This window comes from Chlorella variabilis (genome assembly GCF_000147415.1).
Source record: "Chlorella variabilis unplaced genomic scaffold CHLNCscaffold_42, whole genome shotgun sequence".
NCBI lineage: Eukaryota > Viridiplantae > Chlorophyta > Trebouxiophyceae > Chlorellales > Chlorellaceae > Chlorella > Chlorella variabilis.
In genome coordinates this window covers 46,020-55,456 of record NW_005435047.1, presented here as the reverse complement: position 1 = coordinate 55,456, position 9,437 = coordinate 46,020, and the positions used below count along the sequence as shown (strand labels likewise).

The 9,437-nt window shown below is 61.6% G+C and overlaps 3 protein-coding genes across 3 annotated transcripts; 2 read left to right on the top strand and 1 right to left on the bottom strand.

The window, feature by feature from the left end:
* Window positions 1–71: 71 nt before the first annotated feature.
* On the bottom strand, window positions 72–3,301 carry CHLNCDRAFT_142546 (hypothetical protein; the record flags this gene model as incomplete). Its single annotated transcript, XM_005842779.1, has 9 exons — window positions 72–634; window positions 772–1,014; window positions 1,177–1,235; window positions 1,347–1,804; window positions 1,973–2,178; window positions 2,321–2,420; window positions 2,686–2,739; window positions 2,841–3,056; window positions 3,290–3,301. The coding sequence occupies 9 exons, from the start codon at window positions 3,299–3,301 to the stop codon at window positions 72–74; spliced, it is 1,911 nt and encodes a 636-aa protein (XP_005842841.1).
* A 307-nt stretch (window positions 3,302–3,608) lies between these two features.
* Window positions 3,609–5,325, top strand: CHLNCDRAFT_142545 (hypothetical protein; the record flags this gene model as incomplete). The annotated part of the gene is made up of 7 exons (XM_005842793.1): window positions 3,609–3,633; window positions 3,799–3,916; window positions 4,065–4,149; window positions 4,344–4,505; window positions 4,655–4,794; window positions 4,956–5,031; window positions 5,116–5,325. 7 exons carry the CDS (start codon window positions 3,609–3,611, stop codon window positions 5,323–5,325), a joined length of 816 nt encoding a protein of 271 aa, XP_005842855.1.
* Window positions 5,326–6,236: 911 nt separating this feature from the next.
* Window positions 6,237–8,893, top strand: CHLNCDRAFT_142544 (hypothetical protein; the record flags this gene model as incomplete). Its single annotated transcript, XM_005842792.1, has 12 exons — window positions 6,237–6,347; window positions 6,451–6,568; window positions 6,705–6,899; window positions 7,028–7,109; window positions 7,217–7,278; window positions 7,413–7,495; window positions 7,649–7,856; window positions 7,964–8,026; window positions 8,141–8,216; window positions 8,373–8,522; window positions 8,646–8,691; window positions 8,846–8,893. The coding sequence occupies 12 exons, from the start codon at window positions 6,237–6,239 to the stop codon at window positions 8,891–8,893; spliced, it is 1,242 nt and encodes a 413-aa protein (XP_005842854.1).
* Window positions 8,894–9,437: the final 544 nt, after the last annotated feature.

Sequence of the window (9,437 nt, the reverse complement as noted above, 5' to 3'; positions counted from 1 at the left end):
CTCTTTCTGTATGTAAGCATCGCTATTCCCAGAGGCAATCAGGACAAGATGGTGGTGTTTTACACAATGGTTTAGGCTTTGTGCTTTTTGGCATTGGAGCCAGCCACCCTGCGGGCTTTCTTGCCACCCCCCGCTGAAGCGGCACCAGGTGGCGGCGCTTTGGCGGCCTTCTTCTCTGCCTTGCCACCGCGTCCCTTCTGCTCCTGCTGGGCCTTGTGCTGTTTGCCCGCCTTCTGCTGACTTTTGGCCGGGACGGCTCGAAGCACTCCGGCGTCCCACAGAGCCACTGCCACCTGCAGCTGCAGCTCCGGCTCTGGCAGTGCAATGCTGCGCACAGGCACTGGCCTGCCGCCGCCCGCTGCATCCGCTGCGCTGCCCAGCAGTTGCACCAGGGCGGGCGCAAACTCTGCAGGAAACACTAAATCCTCCTGGCCCTCCTCCTCCTCTTCGTCCTCCTCCTCCTCCCCGCTGCTGTCCTCAATATCCTCCGAATCGCTGCTGGCGCCCAGCACCTCGGCATCAGCTTCCTGTGGCTTTCGCTTGCGGCTGACCGCCGTGGCCGCTGCCATCGCCTTCTTAACACCCGGCAGCCGTTCCTCCACGTCTTCGCTGGACATCTCGCTACCGCTCTCATCTGCAGGCGGCAGGCAAAAGGCCCATGGCAGTTCAACCAAGCCTCCCACCTCGCAATGCAACGTCACTCCAGCACGTAGCTTAGCAGAAAACCAGCTGGCACCCGCAAGCATCCCAGCCCTTGAGCTCGTTTCTCACCCTCGCTGCCACTGCTGCCCTCCTGGTCGCTGCCGCCGTCCCCGCCGCCGCTCATCATGTGGCTGCCTCGGTCGTTGTGCAGGCAGCTCACGAGGCGCACCCAGGCGGCCGGGACGCAGCAGTCGCCTTGCTCATGCTCGTATTCCTCTTCTTGGGAGTGGGCTCCATGCCCCTGGTGGTGGGGGTGGTGGTGATCGTGGTCCTCCTCGCACTCACTGCCGCACCCCTCCTCGCCGCCATCCGCTGCAACACAGGGTGACGGCGCCGCTTCAGTGTGCAGGCCACTCACACACGCCGCAGCGCGCAGGCCCTGCAGTCTGAATGCTGCACGCACCACCCAGCTTCACCACTCACTTCCATTCAGGGCCACCAAACGGAAAAAGCTGCTCCCCACACACTGCACACTGTCGGCCAGCGTAGGCGCCGGGCCAAGCGGCGGCAGCTGTTCCGGGTGCGGTGGCAGCCTGCAGGTGTCAGGGAGGCACACAGCCAGCCTACTCAGCACCAGGAACTGCTTGCACCCAGAGCCACCATCAGTTCAGAGTCGCCCACATTAAGTCCGCGCAATGGCGCACCTGTTGCGCATGAAATCCTCGGCCATTGCGTCCCCCGCGGTCAGCATCAGGCGCGGCCCCAGCTCTGCATCCTCAAGGCATGCTGCCATGCTGCGGCAGGCGGCCGCCAGCTGTCGTGCCAGCGCCGCCTTGCCGTCGCCGCTGCCCTGGCCGCTGCCCGCTGGCGCGGCGGGCAGCATGGAGCCGGGGCCAAACCCGCCTGCCGCCGCTGCCATCGCGATCGCGTCGCCAGCAGATAGGCTCGCATCGGAGAGCCAGCGCAGCGGCAGACCCGCCTTGAGCGGCGGCGCCAGCAGCGGCTGCAGCTGCGGGTTGGCCAAGGCCACCGAGACAGCGTACTGGACCAGGTCCGCGGCAGACCAGCGCTGATACGTGGACAGGGTCAAGTGGCTGCTGCTGTGCATCTGCGCCTCGGCTTGGTGAATGGTGCCCCTGGGGATATAAAGAACATCAGCAGCCTGCACTTCAGAAATGGCGGCGCAAGCTTAGTACAGCCCCCAAGGCCATTACAGAATCAGGCTCAGCCAATTGTGTGCGGGTCTTGGGCCACGGCCCCGTGCCCAGGTGATCAAGGAAGCAAAACAGGGCTACTGCCCGCCGCTGCCACCCGACCCTGGGCGCCTCACCTCAAGCACCACCTCCAGCACTGGCTCGCCAATGTCGGCGGGCTGCAGGTCTCCGCTGACCTGGTTGGCCAGGTGGCAGCGGGCCAGCAGGCCGCCTGCCGCCGTGGAGGCACCGCTGTCGGCAGGCGGACGGTGCAGGCGCCAGCGCTTGCTGCCCTCTGTCTGCACCACAAAAATCTCAACATCATCATAATGTGGGGCCAGGCCTGCAAGGGGCATTGCGGAGGTGGGCAGGTGAACAGGAGGGAGGGTGGGGCGCAGCCTGGGTGGAGCGGGCACGTTGGCAACAGCTGGTGCCCGCGACCACTTGTGCTTCAAGCAGGCTGACCGGCTGGCCAGTTGGTTCACCTTGTGTGCCCTTGGGCGTCAGGTATGCATTGCACCCCGCCAGGCATCCAAGCTGGCGCTCCAGGGCGGCCAGGAGGCGCCACAGCTCCTCGCTGAAGCGCTGCAGCCATGGCCATGGCGGTGGTTATGCCAGAGGAACACTGAGAAGACTGGACCACGTGAGTGGCACCCAATTGCGCCAGCTCACCTGCGGTTGGTGAAACTGCACGGCACAGGTGGGGCGCGGCGGCAGGGGACCTGGGCATTAGATTGTGCTTGCAGAAGGAGGATGCACGTCCAGCACCACGAGTGGTGCACATTGATGCGGTTGCCGAACCATAAGACATGCTCAGCCAGCCACAGGGGCACCCGCTGCACCCACCCACCTGCATGGTGCAGCCCTCTGCAAACAACCTGTTAATGGTGGCAGCATCTGCAACCTGTGGAGAACACATACACAGGTCGTGCAATGTCTAAATATGGCCAGCAGGCCGCCTACTTTCTGCTCTCCAGATGCAAAGAGCTGCATTGGCTAGCCCACCTCGCCGTTGAGCGTCTCCCGAACTCCATTCAAGTAGCGGGCGGCATTCACATCAACTCCAAACTCCAGCGGTTTTCCCTCCTGCTCACAGATTCGTGCGAGGCGTTGCAGCTCAGCAAATGAGAAGAGGCCATCAAAGAGCTGGCGGCGCTCTGGTGTTGCCCTGAAAACCGCCGGCTCCTGCTCCCACTGGCGCTCAAGGAAGGTGGTCGCACTCTGTAGGCATCAAGGTGGGCGCAGCAACCAGCCTTGGGAACAGCATCATATACTTTGTGAGGAATTGCAACCAATCGATGAAGAAATTTCATTGAGTCCCTACAAAGTCATAGCAGCATGCATGGCTTGGCAGCAATCGGGCGCTCGCGCGCTCGTTGCACTCTGCGCTGCCTCACCCTCCCCAGGAGAAAGCTTAAAGGGTCAACATCGACGCTACTCCAGCTGAAAGCCACTTGTTGCGGCATGGTGGTGACCTACTGCCACAAGCGTCACAACGGTAAACCGCAGAGGCTAGTTATCAACAGCAGGTGAGCTGGTGCAAACTGTGCAGCATTTAGATTGGTCCAGGGCTGCCACCTGCAGGCTTCCTGAATTTGCCACGCGGCTGATGGTGAAGGAAAAGCGAGGGGATGACGTAGGGACTTTTCGGAAACAGCAAGCCCGTAGGGAAAACGGGCTGCTGGACGCCGCCTAGCGCGTTCGAGTCTCTCGAGAGGCTGTCTCGCTTCTCACTCACCATAGCAAGCCGGGGACGCCTCTGGGGCTCACAGAATGCGGCTGATAGTTGTGGAAGCAGGTGGGGCGCTGTCAGGCGCTGCTGGAGCACCGGCTGCCGCCGCCACCATTCTGCCGCCACCGCCACTCCGGCCTCTCCTGCCGTCCACAAGCCGGCATGTTGCCTGCCTCTTGCCCTCTTGCCCTCGCCCTGACGCATAATTTTGCCTGTGGCCTCTGATTGCAGCTGGCGTGGGTTATGCGGTGTACATGGGCTCCCTGCGGCTGGCGCAGGCAGTCTCGCCAAGGCTGGTCACGCGCTACCGCGAGATGACTGCAACAGAGCAGTTGGAATGGGACGGCAGGTGGGATAGCATGGGCATGCGGGGAATGGCGCGACACCTGCACTGCCGATGAGGGCATCTTGCAGCAGCATGCGCCCCATCAGCCTGCACGGGGGGGCGGGGGGGGCAATCGCTCATCTTGCTCTGTCCTGGCGGCCTGGAGTTGCAGGCTGCCCTCCACAATACACGCATTTGCCATCACTGCTGCCACACTTTATCTCTTCCTCCTGTCCCCTGTCTTTGCTGCGGGCGCGGTGAGCTGGCCAGGACGGCTGGGCCGTGTGTCGCACTTTCGCGCTGGCGGTGCTGCTTGAGCTTGGCAGCCCGCGCCTTCTCGGTGACACGTGGTTGCTGCCAGTCAGGCGGGCCACGGCAGCTGCTGCAGGCATTCGCTGACTGCCTGCCAGCCCGGCTTTCACTCCAGCTTCGCCCACCTGCCCTGTCGCAGGTGGGGGACAGCCCCTTTGTCCTGCGCACCTCGCCGCTATCAGATGCGGCGCTGGGTTTCTCTCTAGGGTACTTCTCCACGGACCTGCTGCTGCTAGTGCTGTACTACCCATCTTTTGGCGGCCCGGAGATGGCGGTACACCACCTGGCGGCCCTGGCGTCGGTCGCGGCGGCAGCCTTCCAGGCAAGCCCAGCCGGTGCAGTCTCAGTGCCAGACAGCTGGGCTGCGTGCATGCTTGGTTACGCTGGTGTTACGTTGGCTGCAGCTTCGCTGGGCAGTGGCGCTCACCGCAATCCCACAACCCGCTGCAGGGGCAGGCGCACGCCTACACGCTGGCACTGCTGGCCACAGAGTGCACCACGCCCTTTGTGAACCTGCGCTTCCTGCTGGACAAGGGCGGCTGGAGGGACCATCCCGCCTACACCGTCAACGGTATGGCGCTGCTCATCAGGTCGGCGCTGACACATGCCGCAGCAGGGCACCAGAGACGGTCGGGTGCCCAGGGTCGCCTGATCGTCGCAGCATGTGCACTGCATTGTGCACGAGGGGGGCTCTTTTTATTGCAGCTGGCGGGGGTCACTCTGTTTGCTGCCGCTGCCGCTATGTTTGCAGCTGGATTGTGGGCCGCCTCGTGCTCTTCCTGATATTCTTCTACCACGTCTTCCACCACTTGGGAGAGTTTCATTTGGTGAGAATGTTCCTGCTCCTGCTCCTGTTGGGGCTGCTGAAAACTTTTTAACTTACCCTGCGCCGTGCTGCTGCTCCGGTGCAGATCACGCCGCTCTCGCGATGGCTCATCTACCTCGTTCCGCCCACCCTGTTTGTGCTCAATGCGTTTTGGTTCACCAAGATTCTCAAGGGCGCCCTCAAGCTGATGTTTGGCCCGCACCGCAAGTGGCAAGGTGGCAGCAACATGGCGGCCACGGCGGCAGCACCAGCAGGTCCCTCGGCAGGGCGCGGGGAAGAAAAAAAGGAGCGCTAAGCTGCAGGCTCACGTTGACACTGTCTGGGCTATCTCACTTCTACTTTGGTCCCCTGTCTGTACCACCAACTCACCCCAGGGTGGGCCACCCCCCCCTTGCTTCGCTTGTTCTTGCCTGCGCTAGTGTGGTGATGCCAATTGCAAATGTGCCAGTTGGCCTTTAACAATGCTGAATCCTTCCCACCCCTGCCCATGTAACACGCGCTGTTGGCCCTATTTATCGCTGCTGCACCTGGCGGGACAGGTGCCCGCGCCCGGAGGCGGCAACAACCTCGGATCCCAGTGGAGGGGCCGCTGCTGCTGTTTTGCCTGGGGTCTGATGTTTTGCTCCCCCACCACCACCACCACCACCAAGGCACGTTCACGAGGCATGCATGCACATTCGCCCGGCATGTGTCACGTGCGACGCTGCTCCTCCAAATTACATTGAGTGCTCCAAATTGATTCCAGTGCTCCCCACAATCGGTGTCCCATTTCTCGCAGGGAGTCGCGAGTTTCTTCCGCGACACAGGGACGTGCCCGCAAAACGGAGCGCAAACACCCTCTCAGCTTCATCGCATTCCATAATCTGGACCCTTCTGCCAACCACAGTAGGTCTGCAGCTGAGGCGCCCCTGTGGACAAGGGTGAGGGTGCTCCGACACCCACCTCCCCGCAGGCTGCCCCTGGCATGTTCGTTTTCCATGCTGCACAGCGCCATTCTGCTCTCTGTACCCTTCCTCGGAGCTAGTTGAACGTATCCAGACCGAGCATGCAGCACGATGCTTCCCTGGATGCCGGACGGCGGCGTGCAGCGTGCGGCGGACGTTCACCCCTTCCTGCTCACCTTTCCCTGCACCCTGTGCTGCCCACTGCAGGCTTGACCACTGTCATATCTTGGGCACGCTGCATCTGAAGCCTTCTGCTAACATGATGGGCGCCATCCGGCTGCTGCTGGCCATCGGCCTGCTGTGTGCGGTTGGCGGCGCGCAGGCTGCGGGCAAGGACTCCAAGCTCTACGACTGCTCTCGCCCCTGCCCCAAGGTGCAGCTCCCTGTTGCGACGCTGCCTGCCTGCCACCGGCGTGCCCGCCTACCTTCTTGCTGGGCCATACATAAGATGGTTGAGACACCTGCCGTGTGTTCAGGCGGACTTCAACTACAAAATTGCGGTTGAGATCAAGCCGACCGTCATCTTGGGGTCCCCGCTTTACTACGTGTCCCGTCAGATCACTGGCGCAGACGAGCCCGACGACTGGGTCCTGGGTGAGATGCTGCGCTGCGCTGCTTGGCGCCCTTCTGCCTGGCGCCTCTCCACCGCTTTGTGTAGCAATGCTCATGCACGCTGCATGTCCATGCGCTCGATTCATTAGAGCACTTGCCGCCTTGTTGCTGAATGCAGCCCCCACGCTTCATGCTGAGCCCGGCAAGAGTTTCTCTGTGAAGATCAGGAACAAGATTAGCAGGAAGCTGAGCAAGCTGCTGGGCCCGCCCTCCCCCAACCGCACCGACTATGTTCGCGAAGCCAACCCTACCGATGGGCCCTACTCTGCTGCCAAGCCCTACGGCTTCCAGTTTGTGGGCGAGCAGCCCGACGGTGAGTGACCAACGGGAGCAAGTGAGCGCAGTGGCCGGTGCTGGCCTTGTGCTGCAGGCTGGCACAGAGCTTGCCCGTTACGGCGCAACTCAGCTCGTCGACACGCGCCCTCTCCTGCAATGTTGCAGCTGGCAACGACATGTCGATTGTGGGAAACAACAAGGCCTATGCTATCAACATTCCCCACCAGTACGATGCCACCAACATCCAGTGAGTGGCACACGAGGCGACAAAGCCTGCCTGCGTTCCCAGCACTGCAAAAAAGGCCACACCCCGCTTCTTGACCACATGCTCCGTTCATTTGCCTGCGTGTGCAGCTTCCACGGCCTCACCATCACTCCCCATCTGTTTGAGCCTATTGGGACTGACGAGGCCAAGGGTGAGTGGGTTTCCTGATTGGTGCTGCTCGGCGTGGCTGGCTGCAGCGTTGCACCAAGCTTTGTGAACTGCAAGCCCATCTCTGCTGCTTGGCTGTCTGCATCAATGGCTGTCTTCTTTACCCTGCACCTGCAGCCGACTTCATCAAAATTGCCCCGGGCGAATGCTACTGCTACAGTTTCACCCTGCCAGAGGACCACCCGGATGGCACCTTCTGGGTGGGTTCTCCGCCGCCAGATCACGTTCTACGGTGCTTAGGGTGTTGCTTGCCGCCATCCTGCTGATCGAGGCGGCCAACCTTCCTGCTTGCCCAGCTAGGCATGCTGCTTTGGCTGCCAAACCAAATTTCTGCAACGAACCCCTGACTGCAGTACCACATCCACCACCACGGCAGCGCAGCGCTGCAGTCCTGGAGTGGCATGGCGGGCTTGTTCATTGTCAAGGGCCCCACCGACGAGGTGCTTGAGGAGTACAGCAAGAAGCAGATGCAGTCCTCGGTGCCGTTTGTGATCTGGGACCCACATACCGTCCCGCTTGATAAGAATCATTCCGCGTACACTTTGGTTGCCACTAAAAAGGGTAAGCAAGCTGTTCGCTTCGAAGAACAATGCCTCCTTGCACATATGTGCAATGCCTGTTGAAACGACCTATGCCCTGCCGCTGCCCGCCCCACATTTGCTCTGCAGCCGCCGATAAGTACAGGGAGTACATCCAAGTGGGCGACTTCCTGAGCGACCAGAACGACGCAGGTGAGCAGCTACAGGTTGCTGGCTCTCCTGCCTCGCTACGGCCCGCTCCAGCAGCCTTTGCAAGAACACCTGCAAACACCACTGACTAATAGTTTATGTATCAACCTCCTGCAGACAAAGCTTACACCCTTGTCAACAATGCCTTGGTTCCCAACATGACCGCCGTGGCTGGCCAGACCATCCGCTTCAGGTAGAGCCTTGCACTAGTGCCGCCAGCATATATGCAGATCCTGGCACTGTGTGTTCAGCGCCCTGGATTGGGGGCTGCCTGCAGCATGGTGGGCTGCGCATGGCTGCACCTCCTGTCCCGCTCCTCTCTACCCTCCCCCCCGTGGTCTCGGCGCAGGGTTCTGTGCGCCACCACAGAGGCCATGTGCATGTTCCGCCTGGTGGACAAGAACGGCAAGCCCCACCCGTTCTACGACTTTGCCAGTGATGGCATCACCCAGACTGAGGCCATCAAGCGGTACCAGCTGATCCAGGCGGGCGGCTACCGGTGAGCGCCATTTCCGACAACTGACCAGCATGCGGTAATGGTCTCCGGCGCTGGCACTTCCGTGTCCCATGGCACTTTCCCACCTGCTGACTCCTGGACTCTCCTCCTTCTCCTGCTTTGCAGTGATGATGTGCTGGTGCAGATCACGAGGCCTGGGAAGTACAAATTTGTAAGTCCGGTTTGCTGCAGCCTGGTTGGGTTTGCACTGGGGGGGTTACATGTGCCACGGCTGCTGCTCTGGCTTGCTCAGTTTGATGCGCTGAACAGAGGTCCACGCACCCACCCACTGCCCGGTCGCCCTGCCCGTGTCCCATGCCCTGCAGATTCAGCAGGCCCTGAGCAACATGCAGTTCTTTGGCATGGGTGGGTGACACAGCGGACAGCACCAGCATCCAGAGCCTGCCAAATGGCTCTACAGCCGCTCCAGCGACAGGCTGGGTGCATGTGTTGCCCCCTGATGTGGCACCCTCCCGATTGGGCAACCCCCGCCCCCGCTCGCTCCTGGCAGCCCGCGCGGCGCTCCCCTCCCATACGTGAACTGACCCCATAGAGCCATGTTTGAGGGTTGAGCGGGGCGGAGCGGGGCTGCTTGCACACGTGATGGCATGCACGCTTCAACGCTCCCGCTGTCATCTCACCTCTCTAGCGTCAGAAATACAACTCTTACAAGCCAACCAACACGAACAGAGAGACCGAACAACAGAAATGAACAGGAAATATGAAGCCGCCACAGGCGGCAGCACCTTTCAGCGGAGACGGCAAAGCGTACAAGGCACACTTCTTCAATGGTTCTTGCAATTGCCACCCTTACCGGTTATACAGCCACAGTGCCGCCCACACCGCGCACCATTCTTCTTGCAGCTGCAGTTCCGGGTGCAGGCGCCGCGGCAGCCGCAGCGCACGGCTGCCTTGCCG